Source organism: Vigna unguiculata, chromosome 8, assembly GCF_004118075.2.
Source record: "Vigna unguiculata cultivar IT97K-499-35 chromosome 8, ASM411807v1, whole genome shotgun sequence".
Classification (NCBI taxonomy): Eukaryota; Viridiplantae; Streptophyta; class Magnoliopsida; order Fabales; family Fabaceae; genus Vigna; species Vigna unguiculata.
In genome coordinates this window covers 34,929,192-34,952,626 of record NC_040286.1, presented here as the reverse complement: position 1 = coordinate 34,952,626, position 23,435 = coordinate 34,929,192, and the positions used below count along the sequence as shown (strand labels likewise).

The following is a 23,435-nucleotide window of genomic DNA, read 5'->3' as shown; positions in this document are numbered from 1 at the left end:
TATTTTACAAAATATTATCATTAGCCTACGGTAAACTAAATTTTTATGAGCTTGTATTGAACTTTTCAAAATTTTACAATTTCTGAGTCCTTTGTCATCTTGCTGAAAGCAATTATACAGCACGAACATACGTTACGTCATGAATTCAGCAGTTATACCAATAACATGTTTTGATAAAAAAGCTTTCAAAAATGCGTTTCACGAGAATGGTTAAAATAGCAATTATATAACCAAACGTTGTGCAACACCCTCAAGAGGAAGAAACTTGTCCTTTTCACAGTGGAATTATTATTATTATTATAATTCCTTAACTAACTGAGAAACCAGAATTACTGCCAATGCTGTCGTGTCCTAATCGTTTCGTTAAAAAATCATTAAATTCCTCACAAAATAAATATGAAATTTGATGAGGACAAATGAAGCTGTTCAATTCAACCCATCACTGTTATTTCTGCAAAGTTGAAATTAATGGCAGTGGAAATGTGCCAAACCAAGTGGTTCTGTGATTTATGAAATTATGACCACAACAAAAATGATGTGAGTTTGTGGTTCAGACCAATCAACCCCTGAAATATTCTCTCTCTTCTTTTTTATTTTCCACAAACATTTTATTATTATTACTAGACATACATTCCATGGAAACAGATAAGCATTGATGAGTAACTGTTCGAAGTTGGTGTTCCCAGAATAAATAGCAGAAAATGCAAAACTACACACTCTCTTGAGTTCTGTCCGATTGCATAACATTGGTTGGTTGTTGTCACAAAAATCTCTTGCCCTTTGGCCATAATCAAAAGCCAACACACTGTTCATCAAGCTAATCATCAACCCAACCTTGCTTGGTTCCACTGCAAAATTTCAGTTATTCTTATCTCCATACATTGGATTGAAGTATTTCTTCTCCTCTCTCTCTCTCTCTCTATATATATCTATCTATGTCTCCACTTTCCACGTTATTTTGTTATTATTTTAATTTTTTTTTCCATCTCCATGTCTATCCTCTTCTCATATGAGCCTCAAGGTGTCGTATATATAGCATACCACCTTGTGCAGCTTTTGTGTTACTTGAATTTTGGAAACTTGATCTGCTTTTGCTTTGTTATTTCATTATCAGTACCCCTTTGGGTCATATACTGGTTACCCTCAACTGTCCTTTTGCTCATCTTTGAAGAACTATTTTAAAGTTCGTTTTTTTTTTGTTGTTGTTACTTCTGTCTTTTCATTCCTTTTATAAATCTCTTCATTCTTTCTTCAAAGTAAAATTCTGGGTTTGTTTGTTTTTTTTTTTTTTTTTTTTTTTTTTTTTTTTTTTCAATTGGGGACACAGAAATTAAAGAACTGATTGGGATTTCCATTTGTGTTGCTGGGTCTCTGATTTGAAGCTTTTTGGTGGGTGGATCCCAAAATTATGAATGCCCCCTTTTCTTCTACCAATAAGTTTTGTTGCTGAACAAATTAGCCCTTTCTGGCTAAGGTTTTTGAGTCTGTAGTGCTGGGTAATTGATCTTTGTATATTGTTTTAACTTAGGATCTTCAGTTTTACCTTTTTTATCATTGGTGCCTTTCTCACAAATCTACTCTCCAAAGTGATTTCAAAGAGGTGTGGTGTGTTAACTTTCCTGTTTGTTTCATATTCATGCTCAATTCTGGTTGTGGGTTTATCTTTTAGCCTAAGACAAACTTTGAGGTTATTTCTCATCCCAACAACTGTTCTCTCTGCAACTTAAATCCAGCATCAATCGGTTTTAAATTTCTCGAAGATCTCTCTACTTTACTTCATTACTAGAGAAAAGTGGGATCTCTGGGGTTACCTCATCTATGATTGATTATTCCTGTTAGAACAGGGACCTTTAATCTTTAATGTGTATGTGCTGAACATGAATTGAGAACTGTTTCCTAGTTTTCATCTTCGACATTGAAACTATTGCTTTGTTATAAGATTTGATTTTTATGCGCTGTCATTTTACATTTACACTTTACACTGTTAATCAATCAAAACCCCATCATAGTCTGTAATTGGATTGATTCCAATGTAAATAGTCTTTCACAATGTACACACACTATTACTGTTGATTTAATTTAATCCATAAAAAAATTGCAGCATTTCCTAAACAATAAGATTCGGATGAAGATTCTTTTTTGTTCTGTGGCTTAACTTGTGGATGAAATTTTGTTAGGAACTAAATTCTATTATGCATTCCAGGTAGATTCCTCGTTGGTGCTGTCAAGTTCATTTGTAAAGAATGAGTCAGCCTAAGATCAAGCGCAGAGTTGGTATATACGAGGTGGGGAGGACAATTGGTGAAGGTACATTTGCAAAGGTGAAATTTGCAAGGAACTCTGAGACAGGAGAACCTGTGGCTCTGAAAATTCTTGACAAGGAGAAGGTGCTCAAGCACAAGATGGCTGAGCAGGTTGAATACCTCAGGAACTTAACTTCAGATCTTACTCTGTTCTTAATTTTATTACTTCATTTAATTGGAAAACAAACAGTGTAATGACATAATGCTTCCTCTCATTTTCCAAAACCTTTTCAAAATGTTGAGAAAGTGTAGTTTTCCGTTAACTATTTTTAGGTGGCAGGTTACAGAATTCAGATGTTGCTTATCGTAGTACTGTTATTTTATTTTGGTAGATGCTTTATAGATTCTGACAAAATTAAGTCAAGTTTCTTAGATGTTTTTAATGTATTTTTGCAGATCAGGAGAGAGGTGGCTACAATGAAATTAATCAAGCATCCAAATGTTGTTCGATTGTATGAGGTCTCTCTTTCTCTCTCTGTGGACCACACATGATGCAATGATTTGCCATTCTCTTTTTTAAATGACTTTTTTCTTTATTTTATTCTTGTCTGAAGTTTTTCTGTTTTTAGTGTAGTGGTTGAGTCTAGACCTTCATGTTTGTTTCACTGAGAATTCTTCCTAATGCCTACCATTCCAGAAATTGTTTATGAAGTATCCTGATGAATAGTTAAAGTCATTGGATGTTTTGAAAGATTGTTTTTTTTTCTTAAAAAAAAACAAACTTTGTTCATCTAATTCTGTTATGTTTGGATAAAGAGAAAAGAAAATACAGATAACATTTTTTTTCTCTAGTTGAAGAGAAAGTGCAAAGTAATCGGAGAAAAAGTTTACTTCTAGAAATAAAATTCAAACCTTTTACTTTTATCTCTTCTCCGGGTCAAATTTTAAACTTTTATCTTCACTCTCATTTTCTTCCCACCCTGCCAAACGTAGGGAAAGTTCTAAATATTTTGAATGCTTGAATCTTTATTATGAAAAGAACTTTCTTGTATATGCAGAAAGAAAAAGTTGTGAGTTGTAACAAGTACGTGTGAAATACATTTCTCTTTCAATGTTATTTCACTCTTTAACTCACCATTCTCAGTCTGTCTGATAATTAATTTGCTGATGGTGCTGTTTTTGTATGTCTATCATCAAGATTCGTACCTAAACAGAAATGATTTTCTTGGGAAGTATACATGCAATTAGAAATCAAAATAATTCTCAACACAGTTTACTTTGTTGCATAACTCTGTCTGTTTCTAATTTAACATTTTTGTTGACAGGTGATGGGAAGCAAGACAAAAATATACATTGTTTTGGAGTTTGTGACTGGTGGGGAGCTCTTTGACAAAATTGTGAGTGTATAATATTGTTGGTTTCCTTTCATTTTCAATTTATTCTACAATTTTGGGGCAAAAAAGGATCAAAATGGTGACTCTTTAACATATATTTACAGTCAACCAATCCTATTTATCTTATGATACTGGACTAGTGTTGGATCACGAGAACATGATCCTTGTTCATTCATTCAACACATTATCATCATTCACTGTGCTGTTGTGTCTTGGATTGTCTTAGAATTAGATAGTACATTACATGGAAAAGTTGTTGTATATGTTCCAATGGACATTTTGTTGTGAAGGTAAACCATGGACGTATGAGTGAAAATGAAGCACGTAGATATTTCCAACAGCTTATAAATGCTGTTGATTATTGCCACAGCAGGGGTGTCTACCACAGAGATCTGAAGGTAAGGCTTCTTTTACTCACACACGCACATGTGCAGGTGTCACAAAAATATTTTTGAGTTTGATATAATAAGAAATAACCTCTTACAATTAATGCCTATTCACATGCTTTCTGCAGCCAGAGAATTTGCTCTTAGATACTTATGGGAACCTTAAAGTTTCCGACTTTGGATTGAGTGCCCTCTCCCAGCAAGTTAGGGTAATCATGAATTTCATTGCCTCCTGAGTTTCACTTTTGTTTCGTGTTTATCTTTGTTCAGTAAATTGATTGATCTTGCTTTTTGAAGTAAAACTATGACCCAATTATTGATGTCATAGAAGAACATAAAATAAAACAAATAGAAAGTATGAACATGTGTGTGAGAAAAGGGGAAAATGCTATCTAATTCAGGTGATTGTAAAATATATGTTCAGCAATTGCAGAAGGGAGATCTATGAAACACAGAAAGATACAACTTCCAACAACCTTTTAACCTTTTTATATTTATTTTGACCAGAGACATGATTTGATTTGTCTTGAATCAGGAGATTATGCAAGTAATTAGTTATGATTTAGGAAGAGAAAGCATAATAGCATTAAGAGTGTGGCATTATTGAAGTTGGAACAAACAAGAGCCAACAGCATCGAAAATTATATTCAATCATTCACGCATCACTCATAAATATTTAAATCCTTTTACTCACATTCATAACAGAGAAGGACACAGTTTTATACATTTTATACTCCGATCCTGTCTAAGACACTGCTCTCTCTTTCCAGCCTGTCAATTGCTATAAATTTGAACTTATTCTATAATGTTAATGAAAAGTTGACAGTTTTCTTGCATTTGAAGAGGATTTATTTATTTGTTTGTTCTTAATAGGATGATGGGCTTCTCCATACTACATGTGGGACACCAAACTATGTTGCTCCAGAGGTACAGACAAATGTCATGCTACTTAATTGAGTTGTATTGTATACCAAAGTTCATACATTTTTGAGTCACTCTTCTAACTCTTATACTCTTGTTATATATAGGTCCTTAATGATAGAGGCTATGATGGGGCAACTGCAGATTTGTGGTCATGTGGGGTGATTCTCTTTGTATTGGTTGCGGGTTACTTACCTTTTGATGACCCTAATCTTATGAACCTGTATAAGAAAGTGAGCACCATTCAAAATTTACTGTACAATTTTACTCTTCCCATTGTTTTCTCTCTGTTACATTTTATTTCTTGATCCACAGATCTCAGCTGCTGAATTTACTTGCCCCCCGTGGCTTTCTTTTAGTGCCAGGAAATTGATTACACGAATCTTGGATCCTGATCCCACAACTGTAAGGAGCAACATGTGATCATGTGCTTAATTTTTGCCATGTAAAATTGCATGTTTGTTCTGAAAGTAAAAGACAATTTTACTCTTAACCAACTTGGTAGCTTCCAATAATCTCTAAGGACCAGGTTTTTGACTTGGTATCGTCTACATCAGTTTGATTTCATAATTAACAAATGAGGATAATGGTTCTTCTAGAATCACATTTAAGTAACTAGTCCCCTGCACCATAATAAAATTGATATAGAGAAGATAACTGGTCCTCAATATACAGTATCATGGCTATTTTTTCTGTAACAGTTAAATTTTGTTCTTCATTTCTGATTTACTCTGACTGTATGGCAGCGTATCACTATACCTGAGATTTTGGATGATGAATGGTTCAAGAAAGATTACAAGCCTCCAGTTTTTGAGGAGAATGGGGAAATCAACCTTGATGACGTTGAAGCTGTCTTTAAAGATTCTGAAGTAAGTTGAAGATTACTTACTAGATATGATTTTTGTATTCATTTTCTGAGTTCTGGAATCTTTTCTCATAAAGAGTTTTGCTTGCGTATTCAGGAGCACCATGTGACAGAGAAGAAAGAAGAGCAGCCAACATCCATGAATGCGTTTGAGTTAATTTCCATGTCCAAAGGGCTGAACCTTGAAAACTTGTTTGACACAGAGCAGGTTCACAGCTTCACATGATAAGATGCTTTTTAAATTATTTCATTATTGTGATGCACATGTAGAATCCAAATACAGGGAAAACATGCAAGACACTACAATTTTGGCTTAAACTACTTTATTTATAAAACCAAGTTATTTATGTTGAAACTTGAACTTAATTCGGGTGAGAACTTTGTTTTCAAGTGAAATTTGTGCATATTCTGAGATACCTTGCTAAATTTACCATATTTCTTCATTCTAATGTCATTGTCATCAGGGGTTCAAAAGGGAAACAAGATTCACATCAAAATCACCTGCAGATGAGATAATCAACAAGATTGAGGAAGCTGCAAAACCTCTTGGCTTTGATGTGCAGAAGAAAAATTACAAGGCAAGTCCTTCTTGTCCAACAACTTATGATGAGCTTCTCTACTATGTCTATAGCTTTAGTTTTTGAAATTAATAAACCATCACCTGCAGATGAGGCTTGCAAATGTGAAAGCTGGAAGAAAAGGAAACCTTAATGTTGCCACTGAGGTATATGATTGTTATTTGGTGATGTGGAACACTATTTGTCACATTATTGTACAGAAACTTAAAAGTGCTCATCATAAACAGATATTTCAAGTGGCACCTTCTCTTCACATGGTTGAGGTACGGAAGGCAAAAGGAGACACATTGGAGTTCCACAAGGTGTTCTTCTGTCTTCTTCTCTGCTTAATTGCTTTACATATTCTCTGCTTATATTTGTACCAGTAAGAATTTTTTCTGCCTAGCTTATAATCAAATATTTGTAAAAGAAAAGAAAAGAAAAACTTGAATCAAGCTTCTTATATCCTCATCATGAAGTTGTTGTTGAATTAAGAAAAGGATGTAGATCTTTTCTTGTTCTTGAATGGCAAGGTAAGGCTCTGCTGGAAAAGAATCTAATTGAAATTGTTTGGTTGATCTTCTGCAGTTCTACAAGAAGCTTTCAACAAGCCTGGATGATGTTGTTTGGAAAACAGAAGATGATATGCAAATGAGAGAAACAAATTGATATTGATATTATTATTATTATTATTATCAAGTGTAATTTTCTTCATTTCTGAAGTTCTACTATTTTCCAATTTCTTCATTCTTATTTCTTCTAAGGTTTCTTCCTGTAGGTTTGTTTGGACTTTCCATAGTACTCATAATGTATGTTGTACCATGCTATTATTTTTGGAAAGCATGCAGAGTTCATGTAAGAATTTTACTCATCAACACTTTCACTTATGTTCATGAAACAAAAATTGTAAGAAAATTTGAATATTGTATATACCTATCTATTTATCTTTCGTTTGCTGTCACTTTCTTTCTCTCATCTCTGTCCAGCAACATGGTAAGCTCATTGCAGTGACTGGAAACTCAAAACAGATGATTAAGAGAGAAAGAAGGAAAAAGGATATATATATATATATATATATATATATATATATATATATATATAATCAAACTATGTTTGAAATATAATAGAGTAAATTAGATTGTAATCTTGATTTTTGGGTGATTTAAAATTTAATCATGATTGTTTTAGAGAAAAACAGATGAAATTGTAGAAAAAATATATATATCAATTAGGATTCTCGTTCAAGAATTACACTCTGTTGAGAAAACTATGAATAAAATATGAAAAACAAAGATGGTGAAATTCACTAAAAACAGAAGACTTAAGAAGAGAGATGACTAATATATTTCACTACAACATTTGTATATTTTTATGTTTGAACAGTTTTCTATTTTTATTAATACAATATTTGATCCTTCTTTATAACTGTGTAATATTTGACTTCCTTAATTTATTTAGCCAGTAATTTTATTTGTGTGAATATTTATTCAGTAATAATAATTTCAAGCAAGTTACAATGTAAAGCACAAACTACTTCCAAGCTAAAATTAAACTTACTGATTAATATCTAATAACTTAACTGTAGCAATTAAAATCTCACACATCTATATCAAGAATAAAAGTATAACTGAAATATTCTTTAAGTACAATAAAATGTCAAGTGAAAAAGAGACAACTCAAAATCATTTTTTAGTTGTCTGGTTCAGTGGGCATCATCATCATGAAGCACACTCACTGAGTCATGAAAAGAACAAGAACGTGATGAATTAGGTGTGCAAACGTTAGAGAAATGATTGCTGATAAAGTAGAGTTATAAACTATTATTATTTTAAGCAAATTAAGTATAGTAATCATAATTAATTACCCAATTAAGACTTTTTAAAAAAATAAGTGTAATTTCTATGTTGGCAAACCAATTAAAAATTATCATTGATACGATTAATTAATACAAAATTAACTATATAACATATTAAACAATTATTTGGAAAAATAAGCTGCACGGGTTTTAATACAATATTTATAAAAATTTATTGAAGTGAAAACTGAGATGGCTCACTCTTCGATGATGTCCATGATTCTTGATGGTGCATAGGTTTTTGTCTCTTCTCTCTGCAATGTCTCTTGTTTTTCGATGACGACAGCAGTGTCACTGTTCTCTAAACTAAAACTGGTATTTTGCATTCCTAACATCACCCACATTTTTCAATTTTCACCAATGAGGATTTTTACTGGGTATTTAATTCACCTGAAAAATTTTCATCCTTGAACCTATTTAACTTGCTTGTTCGGTGCAAAATGGTATCTTTTGGCGCTGAATATAATTGAAAGCACTTTTCTGTGTTCCCGGGATTTCATTTTGTTTGGGATTATGGTATAACCAAGAAAAACCCAATATTATGCTACCCTTGAATGACTAACTTTCCATTTCTGCAATAATATTCTCATTATAGAATGGTAAGTCAAAAGTTTTTGTTTTTGTGTTTGTGTTTCTATCCTACGTTTGGAATAATACAGCTATTTCTTGAGACTTTGGTCTGTTGGATTCGGTTCTGTGTACCTCTTTCTATTTTTGATCTTCTTTTCATTTTGCCACTTAATTTTTGCATTGATTGTTTATTAGATTCATATGATTTTGATTCTAGTTCAATGAGATTGTTGTAGGTGAAAACTTGTGTGTGGATGATAGAACTTCAGGGCTAAGAGGTTGTTAAGAAGATGGTTGGGAACATTGCAATCATTGTTTCATCATTGCCAACTTCTTCTTCTTCTTCATGTCTGATTACTCAACCAAGAGATTCTCCCAGTTTCAAGCTTCTTCCAATGAGACACCAAATACAAATCAACAGAACAAGAGCTACAACATCTTCTGATGCAGGTCATGGCCAAAGGTCATCTTCTGATTCAGCTTTGTTGAAGATTCCACACACTGTTTGGAGGAAAACATTGAAGCCATTAAGTGATTTTGGTTTCAGCGATAGAAGCATCTGGGAAGGTGGGGTTGGACTGTTTCTAGTGTCTGGTGCTGTTCTATTTGTTCTTAGTTTGGCATGGTTAAGGGGATTCCAAATAAGATCCAAATTCAGGAAGTACACAGTGGCGATTCTGTTTGCTCAAGCTTGTGGCATAAGCAAAGGAACACCTGTGAGAATAAGAGGAGCCACTGTTGGCAATGTCATTGGTGTTAATCCTTCTTTGAAGTGTATTGAAGCAGTTGTTGAGGTCTCTTTCAACACCATAGTATTTCTGCATCAAAATTTGATAATCTTTGATTAAAAGAAGCTTAATTGTTGAGTTAGATTAAACCAGGAGTTTGAATTTGCAGGTTGGTGATGTTAAGACAATCATACCACGGAATTCAGTGATTGAGGTAAACCAGTCAGGTCTTTTGATGGAAACAAAAATTGACATCACTCCTCGTGATCCAATTCCAGCACCTTCTGTTGGTCCTCTTGATGAAGAGTGTTCTAAGGAAGGTGTTATTGTGTGTGATCGTGAAAAGATCAATGGCCAGCAAGGAACAAGTTTGGATACATTGGTTCGGATATGCACTCGCCTTGGGCGTGCATTAGAGGAAATTGGTATCAGCAATAGCTATTCATTGGTAGAACGAGTACTTTCCATCATTGAAGAAGCAAAACCTCTTCTCAAACAGGTTTGGTGCTCTTGAACAGACAAATTGATTAGTGTTTGATGATGGTGAATGAAATTTCAGTTTCTTCCATCTCCAAAACATAAAATAAGTGTGGTGAATAAGCATCTGTTGTACTTTTATGAATTCATTTATCAGATGCAGTAGGTGTTTCTTTCTTTCTTTTTTGTTGTTCAATTGTTCTGTCATGCATTCTCATGGCCATAGTTTCATTTTGATGTAGTAATGCCTCAGATCAAAGCCATGGCTGAAGATGTTCATCCTTTGTTAGCTGATGTCCGTGACAGTGGCCTGTTGAAGGAACTTGAGAATTTAACCCAAAACCTTGCCCAAGCTTCTGAGGATTTGAGGTTAATTGCCTAAACTTCTACGGCTCTAGTTGATCACCAATTTGTAATAATAACTGCACAAAATTGGACTGATTCCAAAATTCTTTGTATTCTTATTTTACACTCCAAACATTATCCAAATATAATGGCTCACAGAAATCATGCTTTGTGTATGCAGAAGGGTACATTCATCCATTATGACCCCTGAGAACACAGCACTGGTTCATAAGTCCATAAACACAATTAGTTTTACCTTGAAGAACATCGAGGTAAGACACTAATGTTCAAAATCTAATTGTTATGAATAGTACTTGCCAATCTAATTATTTGATCTTTGGCTGTATCACTACAGTATATTAGCAAGGATATTGTGGGTTTTACTGGGGACGAGACTACCAAAAAGAATTTGAAATTGCTTATCAACAATCTCAGCAGGCTATTATGAAGTCAAAACATGAAGATAGGAAGTAGAGAATTACAGGTAATAATAGTATTGCGAACATGGTTTACATCAACTGCAACTGGTTACGAGGTCATGGCACATTCAAAGTGGTTCTGGTTGATGAAGATATCTCCTGTTAATTATAGAGCTAAGTGATGGTACAAGAGGTTATATTTGTCGAGTTTTCTAAAGCCATTGTGACTTCCGACACTATAATTTGTTACCTTGAACTTCATATAAACGTGCAGTTTGTTGTTACCTCTGAACTCAATGTCCATACTCATTCAATCAGTAAAATATTAATTTTTACCAGATTATTTTAATATAAGATCTATTTATTGGCATTTTAATCCATGTAAAAACGTAAAACTTATTTTACATTTCTTTGGGCATGGTAATTGACAATCACAGTTCCATTTTGAAAGAGTTGTTGAAAACATGAGGGTTTCCGATAAAGATTTAAATGCGATTTTGCAGTAACTACCAAAAGTACAATCTATCGAAAATGTCGAGCCATTTACACTTGAACTGGAAGGTAGCCCATAACCATTCACACGGTGGTTCTCCGGAACCCGATCACTTTCTGGACTTAGGCTTAAAAATATTTGCCTTGTAGTATCTAAGTTCCTCAATGCTTTCTCTAATGTCATCCATGGCTCTGTGTCTATTTTCTTTTGAAGGTGCTCTCTTCTGATCTGCACAAATGACAAACCTTTTTATAGTTCGTAAGTCCTAGATTCTTTCTCAGCTCTCATTGATTAATAATAGTAATTACTCCACAACTCCGCTTAGAAAACATAAATGACGTAATTAGTATGATTAAAACTGTGAAACTGAAAAACATGCAAACCATTTAAGATTACAACTGGAGGCAAAGAATAGTCATAACTAAAACAAAGTAACAAGCTACGATCAAATCAAACCCAAAAGCAAAAGGGATAGCTGGTGAGATTCCAAACTTCAAAGTTAAAGCAACAAAAAAATATCTAATCTACATGCACTTGCATTAGTTACCTTGCAAAGTTTCTAAGCACCTTTACGCTATAACATAATATTTCTAAATTCACGGATTTTAACTCAGCATGGAATCTATATTTTACAATGCCTTATTTTTACGGGGGTCAAGAAACTACTGATAATTCATAACAAATACAAAAAAAAAAAACAAAAAAAAACTCAGTATGATTTAAGCACTAATATAAAATAAATTTTCATTATATATTAATTGTATCATTTCTCACCTTTGGGATACCAGCGAATGCAGAGAGCTTTAACACTACTAACATCAACAAGTACATGAGAGAATAGACTCGCCAATTTTGGCATGTATTTCTGCAAAAGTTGATCCACTTATGACAGTTAACGGAATATTTCCAAGAGGAAAAATAGAACATAAAGACATACCAAATAAAAACAGCACTATATGCTTTCAATAATATACTCAGATGATAATTTCAGGTGGCATCTAAACTCGGTCTTTTACCAGATGTGCAAGCTTCATAAGTGCTCTGATGTATTATTTTGATCAACATAATTAATTACCATGACTTGGCAAGCACCATATACTAATAATACCCAATATATTTGGGCATTGCAATATTTTGTTATTTAAAAAGTTTAAATTTGACAGTGTACTAATAGTTTACACCAGAAATTTACAAAAAAAATAAATAAAATCCAAGGCATACAGAATACATCATAATCTTTAAAGAAAAACATGGCAATTACAATTTAGAAATTAATGATACTTCAGCTTCTATCTATAAGTTACAATGGCAGAACCAATACCTTTAGAAATTGAAAATCAACATATATTGAATTTCCTGCCAAGAGAGGCGTGTACGAATCAACTTTAATATGTCTCCTTACAAATTCAATAACCTGCAGTTTTGCAAAATATTACAAATTGTCATCACAACTTGAAAGAATTAATAAAACAAAGAAAGAAAAAGACATTCGGTCATTGCATTCCAGTAAAGACCAAAGGTAGTACTTCAATTTGTCACAGATAAAAGTGGCAATACACAGAAGAAATAAAAAAAGATGAGTTTACAGACACTTCCAACACAACAAGCAAATATCACATGGGGGATCCATCATGAATACTCCCATATGACTCGAAGTGATATCATTGCCTTGATGCAGGAGTAGGATGCCAAATGCCAACTGGTTTTGTCTCTAGCATACTTATTGTTTGCTCGGATCCAATTGCAAGGTATGGGACTTGAATCCCACCTCGGAAGTATCGGATTTGTAGGGCATTGGGCTTTTCAACTACTATAATTGTGGCGTGGTTCCACCAATGCTTTTAAAAGGGTAAGTACAGGATAGGCCATTCTGTAGAGAAAAGAATTATCGCTTGATAATTCTAACCTAAATTTGTCCTGTAATATTACATACATCACGGCATGGACAACACAACAGAAGAAACCATTTGTCCTATTTATCACCAACCTAGAAGAATGGCAACAACGGAACTCTGCTGATTACTGTATAGCATTAGAACTACTTAAATAAATCATAAATTACTTAATGACCAGATCATAGACTGCTTATAGTAAAATTAGAATGCATTTATTCAGCTATTCGTGCCAATATCAAGAATTATCTGAGGATAGATAATAGGTTTTCTGGTAGGGAAAAAAATCACAGCAGCCAAAAGTTTCCGGGCATGGACTACCTATACTTTTAATGAAATTTGTGAAGGACAATAAGAAATTTAATTTCCTTTTGCACACTAAGACTCTGATGGAACTGGGATCGAATTTGGATCCAGAAACAATGACTAGAGAAACAAGAATGTCTTTATTGATCATAAAGAACTCCTCACTCAGAAACAGTTCTCGATTGAATTAGACTCAAGTCTTTTGTGAAACCTGAACCCTCGCACACAAAAATTATACAACTTTCCTGCCAACTACTACAAACTTCCCCTGCTAATAGTCTCAGCTCAAAAAACTTACAGCTGACCCAACAAACTATTACACATAATTTTCCTTATTCTTTATATGATACTCATATTTAATAGAAGGTTGTCATGTTCTGTCACTCTAATCCTGATAGACAAGTTTAACTATTTTATCTGTCAATACGAAAGGGATAACATTATTTCAACTTCATTGAATATGTATAAAAATACAGTATCCATTTAATATGATAATTAATAGAAAGTAAGTTCCTACAAAAGAGAGAGCTTGCCACATAGTATAATTACCACAAACCTGCTTTTCAGCTTCTCCTTCACTAATGGTACTCTGTAGCACCTTTTTTGTTAATCCTAAATTCATTGAAAATGGTTAGTCTGCCATTTAAAATCCGATTCAACAGAAATAGAGAAAGGACCAAATAAAGTAATGAAAAAACAACCAATCAGTAACTCATGAATAATACAGTATTTGAGTCTCAGATGTCTTCATATTCCATAACATAATGAATTATTTTATCTGTTTTGAAGGATATCTTAGACTCCCCACGGACATCTTTCCAATAACTTTTTTCTATGAATAAAAAGTAAAGTATCAAAATATAGCATCCACCGCTTACCACTAGATGCATGATGATTCTGACACCATTCCCCCATCCTGTCAAGGCACTCCTTAGTTTGATGGATGACCAAATCGGGACCCTAAAAATGGCAGACACTTTCTTTCATACACACACTAAAGGGATCATACAAAACATTTCACCAAATGCAATCAACATTTCATCCTTTGCCAAAAAAGAGTAGGACAAAGACAAATAATTTATTTGGCAAAGATACTTAAGAAAATGCTTAATGTGGGGTTGGAATTCCTCTGTTAATTCCTAACAAATAGATTAAATAGCATTTCCCCTCCTTTGAATAAAAGTGAAAAGGGTGAAAAGCCACCAAAGTACCCAATGAAGTAGTTGATAGAGCTAAAGGGCATATCCAAAACAACGAAAAGAAAGCACAGGAAAGCTAAGGATTATTTAATGGCATAAAATCCATTAACACTTTTGAAGGAACCATCTTTTTATTACCCACTCCTAGGGAGAGCATTCCAAGAGAAAAGTAATTATTTCCCTAGAAAACAGTTATGGCAAACATGTGAAAGTCTATGGAATAAGCAAGTTTTTCCTAACATATAAACAGAGAGGAAAAAAGTAAAAAAGACAAATGTTATTATGCAGAGAATGTAGAAACTCATTCAAAATACAGTGATGCATGGAAACAACAACAAAACAAACAGAATCGAACATGGAAATTGTTACATTGAATTAAGTACCTCCACTGTTTTGGTTAAATATCCATCTGTAATTATACAAGCAATCTCCAGTATTCTGTCCACTTCAATATTTAAACCTGCACAAAACAGTTTATATATTGCTGTTATTGCAATTATTGATAAATAAAACAATAGAAAAAAAAATCATCTGGCACTAAACAATTCTTATGTTGTCCAAGAACAGACTACACAGTTTGTGACTAAAAAATATAGTGTACTTGGTGAGCACAATTAAATACCACAAAATAATATATAATCAAATGTAAGAGGCCAGTGCATTCTACTCAATAAAATCTAAAACACAGAGAAATGATACCAAGCTGTGAAATATAATAATAAACAAATCAGGAGGGTGAAAATGAATCCGAATAACGTTCAGATCTTAGGCTGACATTCGCTCAAACAAGAAAGGACATGTTTCTAGAAGGTAAAAGGAGTCCAGTTAGTAAATCCAAAAAGAGTAAATGTTACATGGATAAACTTGAAGTATATTATAAGGTTTGTCCACACTCTATAGGCTCATTTAGAAAAGAGAGGAACTACTCTCTGGAAAGCAGGTTCTTAAAGAAAATAATCCTAGGAAAGATAGAATACTAAACAAAAATTCACCTTCGCTAAGCACATGTTTCTAGAATACAAAGCTTATCCAAATTGCTAGGAAAAAGGCTCATTTGAGTTAAGTTACTCAAATTCAACTGTAGATTTACAGCCATGAAGGGAAGCATCTTAACTAATCTATGACAAGTATTTATTAAGATTATGGGTACCATATAAAAAATGTAGAGCTTTGTGGCTGAAAGATTTGGAGGTTTGTAAACAATACAGATCAAACATAAAAAAAGCCACAACGAAAAATACTTTTTTAAATTAGTTTTGCAATTTCAATCACAAACAAGTAAAGCACCCTCCTTGTTTTTCTACAAGCGTACCAGTCATTTCCAAGTCAATCCACACCAGAGGTAACTTGTATTCACATGAAGGAAACACTGCATTTTCTTGATCTTGTTTCTTGTTCTTCACTGGTATAACGCCAATGTCAGGATTAACTCCCTTGTCACTATTACCTGCACCATGAAAGTACATAGCTGCAAGTTCACTCACAAAGTAATTAACATAATATTTCCACTAGAAAGCATCCATCCGAGAAATTTATGTAACCATGAAGTTAAGATAAAAATGGGGAGCAACAAGATGACTAACGAAGATATCAGCATTAGCTAATATCTCAGCTAGTAAAGTACCAACCTGACCTCCAAATAAAACAATAACGACAACAACCTTATCCCACTAAGAGAGCTTAGCTACATGTATAATATTGGTCCTTGAGCACTATCTAAATCAATTTTCTTCATTTCCTCTACAAAATGTTGTATAAAGCACTTGGAAGACCAAAAATGCTACATTTCCAAATTAAAGGTACCAAAAGTGGACAAAAAAATGTAGGACTAAAAACTAAACTTTAGATATTTTAGAGAGGCCAAAAACATATTTTTCTCAATTTTACAAAAAAAACTAATCAATTCTAATCTAAATGGTCTCTTCGTGCCTAATTCTACATCTTCTCCAAACAAACATGAGTGCTGCTCACAGTAACTCCCTTTTATATCACAATGCCAATTACTACAAATCTGCTGACTACAAGCCACTCGTGCTTGAAATTGTGGTTGGCAAAAAGAAAGCATGACTTGACTCCTTTTCATGGAGCCAGATCCACAACCTCTTCCTCATTCAATAGTGTGGAGTCTCTTGTTTAGATTGAAGATCCAGAAACACTTTGGATTGATGCATACAAAATTTAACGGGAAGAGCACTGGAACTACTACCAGGAAAAGAAAGAAAATTGCGAATCATAATGTCCATAATCCTCCAGGATTTGTGAAATTCAACTGATTTTGGTCATTTGAAGCTAAGCATGTATCTTCATTTGCTTCAAATGCATGAAATGGATGTTTTAAATATTTAATGTGTTTTAATGTTGTTGCAGCAGCACTCTAGTGAAGAAATGAAGACACTATAAATCAGAACTGATTCTTCGTTATTTCACTTCATATGAAAAAATCTTACTCCAGCATTGAAACAGTGCACTAAACAGCCAACATGCAAGGAAAACACTTCATCAAAAAATTGAACAAAAATAATTTCCATAAATTCATCAGCAAAAACAGTTCTCAAAGAACATTGGATTCTCTCCGAGATGCCCAGATCAATAAGAACATGTGAAACCCTAACCCAAAATTCATCAACTACGCTTCAAAATTAAAAAGTCATAATAATAATAATAATCTAAAAAGTGAAAATTGAATGAAAGAGAGAAAAGAGAAAAGAAATACCTGCAGTGGTGGGAACGTGACTATCGCCGGCGTCGAGTTCTAACACTGAAAACGAATTTGCGAGGTTCTCCATTTTTTTTTTTCTCTCCTTCTGTACTTCAAACTCTTCAACTTTGGCGCTGTCAAAAATAAATGAAGAGAGAAGAAGTTTCAGCTTCAAATTTAACTAAAAAACTTCATTAAAATTTATGATTAAACAGAAAAAAAAAATACAACGTTCATATATATATATATATATATATATATATATATATATATATATATTGTACGTAATCAATAAAAAATCTAATAATAATGAATAAATAAAAATCTAGCAGTAATCAAACAAAATCTATAAACTTTTATGAAGTTTGTTTAGCAATTAAGAGTAATAGCTAAAAATAGCTTGTGATAAAAAAAATAGCTAAAAAAAGTTTACATAGAAATCATATTATTTTTTGTGAAAGTAAAATAACATTATTTTAGTGTTAAATTAAAATATATATTACCGTAATGGTTATTGCATGCTTACAAAACATCAGATACTTGGAAGTTCAATTATTTATTAATATTTCTTAAATGAAAAATATTATATTGACACTCACTTTCTATTTATACTTCGACAACTATTTTTAATAATAAAATATTATATTCAAGTCAAAATAATAATGTTATATCAAATAATAATTATGGAGTTGTAATTGCTAAGATAAGACTGATGTGACAAATGTCATTCTTTCTCAAATTTTTTAACACGTGTTCTAGATATATTTTAATTATTAGTGAAACATGTGCATCTATATTGTGAGAAAGTAACTTATATTTAAAAATTATCAATTTTAATTTCTACGCTATTTTTTTTATTTTTCTTTCAATTTATTGTGATTTCTAATTAGTTAATGATTTAAAAATGTATAAAAATTTAATTTAATTTTTTTTCAAAACTTATAATTTGAAAACGGTATATATTTATTGATAGTACAAATAGTTTTTTACACTTTTGTGTAATAAAAAATTGATATAAATGATAAATTTATCTTGTAATAAATTATCATAAAAATCTTATCTACCGTTCAATCATAATATAAAATTTTTTCACAACATTATTAGTGTATAGAAACTAAATTGATATTATTTAACTAATTATATTGTTTAACTAAAATTGATATCATTTAACTAAAATTACTAAATAGTTACATTTTCAAAGTTTTAAGTTATATATATATATATATAATCAAAATTGCATATTTTCATAATTTTTTTTCATATTATGAATAAATATTGCAAACAAATATAATTACACCAACTGACACAAACTTCTGACAGAAGTAGGTTTTTGCTTGTGGCTTCAGACTCTACAGGTTATTTTAATAAATTTTACAATGAAAAAAGTCCAAATATTAAGAGCATATTTGGAGAAATTTTTTGCCAAAAAGATTTAGAAAAAAAATTAAAAAGTGAAATTTATTTCTAGTAAATTAATATTAAAAATAAAAATTTAGAAATGTTAGAAAAAAAGTAATTACATCATACAAAAGAGACTCAAACCAACTTTGCATGGAGGAAAAAAAAAGATTAAATCTGGCTGAACCTTCTTCCTATATTACTGCATTTCCATCTTCTGAAATCTTTCATGCATTATTCGTAATCTTGCAACTCATTCTTTTACATTTTTCTCTCTTTCTGCTTCAACCAAAGAGATGTCTCCAAAAGGCAAAGATGATGCATCAAAGAGGTGAGGTTCATCTCTACAAAGAAGAAGAAGAAAAAAAAACCATTTTCATGCATGAACTCTAATCTTTTTGACCCTTTCAGTTTTTTCCTTCTTTTCATCCTTTATTCTTGTTTTCATCTTCTTTTCTCTTTCACCACTGAAACTACATAAGGTGATTTTTCACTGTCATTTTTAGAAAAACACTGTTCTTGTTCTTGCATATGAATTCATTTTCCATATCTTGAACCTCATTGTTGATTCTTTTTCAAGTCTCCCAAAAAACCAAAAAAGATTCCAAAAGACAGTGCAGCAGAACCATCGAGGTTATGATTCTGAAATCACACACACATGGTGCAAACAAAACCAGTTTTCTGAAGCTGTTGTACATAATTTTGACCATTCTTGTTTTTGTCTTCTTTTCTGTTTCACCACTGACACTATATATAATGTGATTCTTTAAAGTCTCTTTAGAAAAACATATACAGTTCTTGCATGAATTCATTTATCATTTTTCTCATGTTCTTCATATATATACATTGTAATCTTCAACTTCTTCATTGTTCTTCTTTTTCGGTTTTACCAGCGAAAAGAATCCAAGTGCAGCAGAACCATGGAGGTGATGATTCTGAAATCATACACAAATGCTGCAAAATAGTTCTTCTTCACTCTATTATTCATGTCATTCTCTTTCACCCTTTTCATTACTGCATCTGAAAATGTTCTTGACTTTTATTTTTTCCATGAAGCGTCCCCGTAAAACAACCAATCATTGATCCATTTCATGATCTGCTGAATCCATCTCCGACTCGTAATGAATATTTGGAGCATGCCATGTTTCTGAAAAAACCAAGAATTGAAGAACCGGAGATCCTTGATGTTCCTCTTCCAGAAGATCTTCTTCTTCCTCCTGAGTATGAGGAACCTCCACGTAGCTTTGGGGGTTTGGAAGAAATTGTGGAATCGGCAAAACTACTCAACAGAAGAAAAGATTAACTCTGAACATTGAATAAGCAAACACTTCTTCAACATGATATTGTTTCTAATGTTTGTCTTTATGATGTGTAAGTAAACATTCTTTGAAGCAATGTTGTTTTCAGATACTGTGCTAGAGTTTAGGGTTTCATGGTTAAAATAAATAGTGTTTTATGTGAAAGAAAAAAGCAATCTTAATAGAAGTTGTATATATGATTTTTCAACATTGTTAAATTTTGTGTTGCTCTTGGATTTTTATGAATTTGTATGAGTGTTTTTGGATTAGTTTAAACATTTATAAGGTTATTTGGATTTTGCTAGAAGTTATTTGGGTTAGGTTGAAGTTATTAGTGTTTGGTTAGGGTTTTTTGTAGTTTTATGGATGTACTTAGTGGTGGTATTGAGGTTATTTACGAATAAACATGATTAAGTGGATAAGTGAGAAAAAAAATTGTATTAAAAACATGTTGTGTGTAAAAACCAACAAACTGAGAAAATGAGTAAAGATTTGATGATCACCAAAATGAGTAATATTATTATGTGTCTTTCCATTATCAAACATGGTTGGTCATATATATTCATATGTAAAAGGACCTAACTATACACTAATTAAATATAAAGTTTTAGAAATGAGTTATTTTAGTATAAAATCCATAAATTAATATACTATTGTTCAAATAAATTATATAATGTTTTTTTAAAGAAACAAAAGTAAAAATCTGGTCAAGGATAAGAAAGATTAAATAAATAAATACGCAGGACTGATAAAAAAATATTAAAATCTTAAGAAATGATATTCTATTTTTGTTTTTTTTAACGTAAATTATGTGTCTTGAAAATATTTGATACATCCAATCATAATCGAACCTTTGAATCTTAAACGACCACGTAAATTGAGTGGTGTTTGTCTGAAAATTGAGGAAAAAACGAAATGCAAAAAATAATTTTATTTTCAAAACGTTACATATCAATATTTCTATAAACGTGTTATCGAAATCTGTTTCAATAACGTTAGATGAATGAATGCACAAATTTACAACTATTAATACAAAATATATTTTCCTCGTTTATTTTTAACAATTTCTCATATATATTAAAATAAAACTCTCTATTTATCCAAATAAAATTTTAAATTCGAATTAGAAGACATAATAAGCTAAAACACAATTAAATGAAAAACAAAATTATCTAAAAAATTATCAGCAAAATCTTTTGAAATAAATCGTCAACTTTATTGATTTCATTTGTTTTATCTGGTAGAACATGGTAGCATTGTTAGAGAATAATGCATTAATTAGAGATAGGTTTGGTTTTTTTTTTTTTTCTTTTTCTTGCATATAATTGAGGTTGTAGAATGATTGATTATGTTTGAATTAAGGAATTAAGTACCACAAAAAGAAAGAGAAGCCCTTATTCGTTGGCGTTTGTGAGAGCATATAAATAGCATAGTCCTCTTCTCTCCTTTTCCACATCACATAATACACAACGCGCATAGATCCATCGTATCATCATCTTCTCTTCTCTTCAATCCAATGGCCGATCAACTCACCGACGAGCAGATCTCCGAGTTCAAGGAAGCCTTCAGCCTCTTCGACAAGGACGGCGATGGTCTCTTTTCTCAGATCCCTTTTTTTTTAATTAATTTATTTTTTCTTTCGCTTGGATTAGATCTCATTTCAATTCCTCTGTTTTTTCATACCCTTTGGATTCTTTTTGATAAATTTGTAGTCTTTTCCTCTTTGGGTTGCTTCTCCTTTCGTTTTTCGCGTCTTGATTTATGTGGGTGTGGCAGTGAATTGGATTTGCATTTTCGTTGAAATTTTCCCCCTTTTTTTTCCCGTTTTGTCCTTTGCTGATATTGCATGTGATGTGATTGGTTTTTGGGGTTGGTTGGCATGGGTGTTTTCGGTCGTGTGTGAGTTGAGATTTGGTTTCTGGGTGTTTGATTTCTCTGTCGGAATTGCTTGTGTGGATGTGACATTTGGATTTGTAAATAACACAACATAGGATGGAAAAAAGTAAACATCCATGATCCACCCCCATTTTAGGTGGATTTAGAGGACAGAGAGAAGGAAAGTGATTGATGTGATAACTGATCTAACAGGGAAAAAAAAAATAGATATGTGAGAGTGTATGTTTATAATTGTTCATACAGGATTGACCCCTTTATTATTTGTTGAGTTCATTTTTGGTTCCTTTTATTTGATTTTCAAAATGTATCCGAGAGAATCAAATAGCAATTGCATGGTACGTGTATCTCTGAGAAGGATTGGAAACTGGGATTTATGATTGATCAAGTGTTGATGCTCTTCTTGATTACCATTGTTGAGTTGTGTGTGGTTATAATGAATGGAGGGAATTCTTTTACCCCTCATAGTGCTTGTTGTGTGAGTCTTGTATGGCAATAGATTATACGCAAATGATAAAATTTATACCCTCCAAGTGCACATTCTTGCCACGATTGTTGATGTGTGCTTGAAACCTTTTGATCAAAACCGGGGATTGTAAATTGAGCAGAAAAGCAAAATTTTAGATCTGAGTGTTCATCATATGATACAGCATGTTAGGCTGCACATTGTTGATGTGTTTTTTCATGTTCAACCAGAAAATTCTTATAGTTTTCGTGCTTTTGGGCTAAGCTAAGAAGATTTGTTTTGTTTGTGTTGAAAGGTTGTATTACGACGAAGGAACTTGGGACCGTGATGCGGTCACTGGGGCAAAACCCAACCGAGGCTGAGCTGCAGGACATGATAAATGAGGTTGATGCTGATGGGAATGGAACCATAGATTTCCCAGAATTCCTGAACCTAATGGCGAGGAAGATGAAGGACACTGATTCGGAGGAGGAGCTGAAGGAGGCGTTCCGCGTGTTCGACAAGGATCAGAACGGTTTCATCTCTGCGGCGGAGCTCCGCCACGTGATGACCAACCTCGGGGAGAAGCTGACCGACGAGGAGGTGGACGAGATGATCCGCGAGGCCGACGTGGACGGCGACGGTCAGATCAACTATGAGGAGTTTGTCAAAGTCATGATGGCCAAGTGAGGACCAACCAACCATAACAAAAAAATTTGAAAAGCACATGAACAGAAAAAGGACAGGGCAGATAAGTTTTGATGAGAATTCTATTTTCATTAGGACAAACAACTTCATTTGGGGTCATTAGTTTTTGTTGGTCGGGTTTGTTTGCTCTTATTTAATTGCTATTGCTCATTAGTGTTTCTACTTCTACTACTTCTTCTACTTGTGTGCTGTGTCCCTTGTTTTAGTAGCTTCACCATGCATTTGTACTTCACTTGTCATCTTTTTTGGGTTACTACTATGAACCTCGAACAATTGGTTGCAAAATTTGTGCTTTTACAACATGTGAGTGACTTATACTGTTAATACCATGATTGTTTGTGATGA

The 23,435-nt window shown here is 32.7% G+C and overlaps 4 protein-coding genes across 12 annotated transcripts; 3 read left to right on the top strand and 1 right to left on the bottom strand.

Annotated features, from left to right (window-relative positions):
- The first annotated feature begins 600 nt into the window (after positions 1-600).
- Positions 601-7,319, top strand: LOC114193764 (CBL-interacting serine/threonine-protein kinase 3-like). Of its 5 annotated transcripts, XM_028083697.1 has the most exons (15): positions 602-891; positions 2,204-2,414; positions 2,700-2,762; positions 3,569-3,640; positions 3,928-4,035; positions 4,152-4,232; positions 4,897-4,950; positions 5,052-5,177; positions 5,260-5,349; positions 5,691-5,813; positions 5,907-6,017; positions 6,274-6,387; positions 6,477-6,533; positions 6,615-6,689; positions 6,955-7,319. In XM_028083697.1, exons 2-15 carry the CDS (start codon positions 2,244-2,246, stop codon positions 7,033-7,035), a joined length of 1,326 nt encoding a protein of 441 aa, XP_027939498.1. In that variant the 5' UTR covers positions 602-891; positions 2,204-2,243; the 3' UTR covers positions 7,036-7,319. The 5 variants fall into 5 exon arrangements, with proteins under 5 accessions (XP_027939494.1, XP_027939498.1, XP_027939496.1 ...); XM_028083693.1 differs by having other exon boundaries at positions 601-891; positions 6,477-6,689; XM_028083695.1 differs by lacking the exon at positions 602-891 and adding an exon at positions 903-1,021 and having other exon boundaries at positions 6,477-6,689.
- Positions 7,320-8,418: 1,099 nt separating this feature from the next.
- On the top strand, positions 8,419-11,052 carry LOC114195579 (protein TRIGALACTOSYLDIACYLGLYCEROL 2, chloroplastic-like). 5 transcript variants are annotated; one of them, XM_028086096.1, is made up of 6 exons: positions 8,419-8,536; positions 9,028-9,585; positions 9,689-10,018; positions 10,250-10,365; positions 10,523-10,613; positions 10,697-11,052. In XM_028086096.1, the coding sequence occupies exons 2-6, from the start codon at positions 9,082-9,084 to the stop codon at positions 10,787-10,789; spliced, it is 1,134 nt and encodes a 377-aa protein (XP_027941897.1). In that variant the 5' UTR covers positions 8,419-8,536; positions 9,028-9,081; the 3' UTR covers positions 10,790-11,052. The 5 variants fall into 5 exon arrangements, 4 of the variants coding, with proteins under 4 accessions (XP_027941897.1, XP_027941898.1, XP_027941896.1 ...); XM_028086097.1 differs by lacking the exon at positions 8,419-8,536 and adding an exon at positions 8,580-8,737; XM_028086095.1 differs by lacking the exon at positions 8,419-8,536 and adding an exon at positions 8,581-8,820.
- An 88-nt stretch (positions 11,053-11,140) lies between these two features.
- LOC114195580 (oligoribonuclease) lies at positions 11,141-17,525 on the bottom strand. The gene is made up of 8 exons (XM_028086099.1): positions 17,364-17,525; positions 15,963-16,097; positions 15,034-15,110; positions 14,330-14,411; positions 14,008-14,063; positions 12,575-12,667; positions 12,028-12,118; positions 11,141-11,481 (listed from the first exon to the last, which is right to left on the bottom strand). Exons 1-8 carry the CDS (start codon positions 17,434-17,436, stop codon positions 11,363-11,365), a joined length of 726 nt encoding a protein of 241 aa, XP_027941900.1. The 5' UTR covers positions 17,437-17,525; the 3' UTR covers positions 11,141-11,362.
- Positions 17,526-21,385: 3,860 nt separating this feature from the next.
- LOC114194323 (calmodulin) lies at positions 21,386-23,435 on the top strand. Its single transcript, XM_028084465.1, has 2 exons — positions 21,386-21,636; positions 22,699-23,435. Exons 1-2 carry the CDS (start codon positions 21,561-21,563, stop codon positions 23,070-23,072), a joined length of 450 nt encoding a protein of 149 aa, XP_027940266.1. The 5' UTR covers positions 21,386-21,560; the 3' UTR covers positions 23,073-23,435.

Bases quoted from the DNA above. Each gene is read 5' to 3' on its own strand.
- LOC114194323 (XM_028084465.1), top strand. From the start codon at position 21,561: ATGGCCGATCAACTCACCGACGAGCAGATCTCCGAGTTCAAGGAAGCC. The intron at 21,637-22,698 runs GTCTCTTTTCTC...TTGTGTTGAAAG, and splicing joins CTTCGACAAGGACGGCGATG to GTTGTATTACGACGAAGGAA.
- LOC114193764 (XM_028083693.1), top strand. From the start codon at position 2,244: ATGAGTCAGCCTAAGATCAAGCGCAGAGTTGGTATATACGAGGTGGGG. The intron at 4,233-4,896 runs GTAATCATGAAT...TGTTCTTAATAG, and splicing joins CCCTCTCCCAGCAAGTTAGG to GATGATGGGCTTCTCCATAC. The intron at 5,178-5,259 runs GTGAGCACCATT...CTTGATCCACAG, and splicing joins TTATGAACCTGTATAAGAAA to ATCTCAGCTGCTGAATTTAC.
- LOC114195580 (XM_028086099.1), bottom strand. From the start codon at position 17,436: ATGGAGAACCTCGCAAATTCGTTTTCAGTGTTAGAACTCGACGCCGGC. The intron at 16,098-17,363 runs GTATTTCTTTTC...TTCATGGTGCAG, and splicing joins TCACGTTCCCACCACTGCAG to GTAATAGTGACAAGGGAGTT. The intron at 11,482-12,027 runs GTGAGAAATGAT...TCATTTGTGCAG, and splicing joins CATTCGCTGGTATCCCAAAG to ATCAGAAGAGAGCACCTTCA.
- LOC114195579 (XM_028086096.1), top strand. From the start codon at position 9,082: ATGGTTGGGAACATTGCAATCATTGTTTCATCATTGCCAACTTCTTCT. The intron at 10,019-10,249 runs GTTTGGTGCTCT...GTAATGCCTCAG, and splicing joins CAAAACCTCTTCTCAAACAG to ATCAAAGCCATGGCTGAAGA. The intron at 10,366-10,522 runs GTTAATTGCCTA...TTGTGTATGCAG, and splicing joins CAAGCTTCTGAGGATTTGAG to AAGGGTACATTCATCCATTA.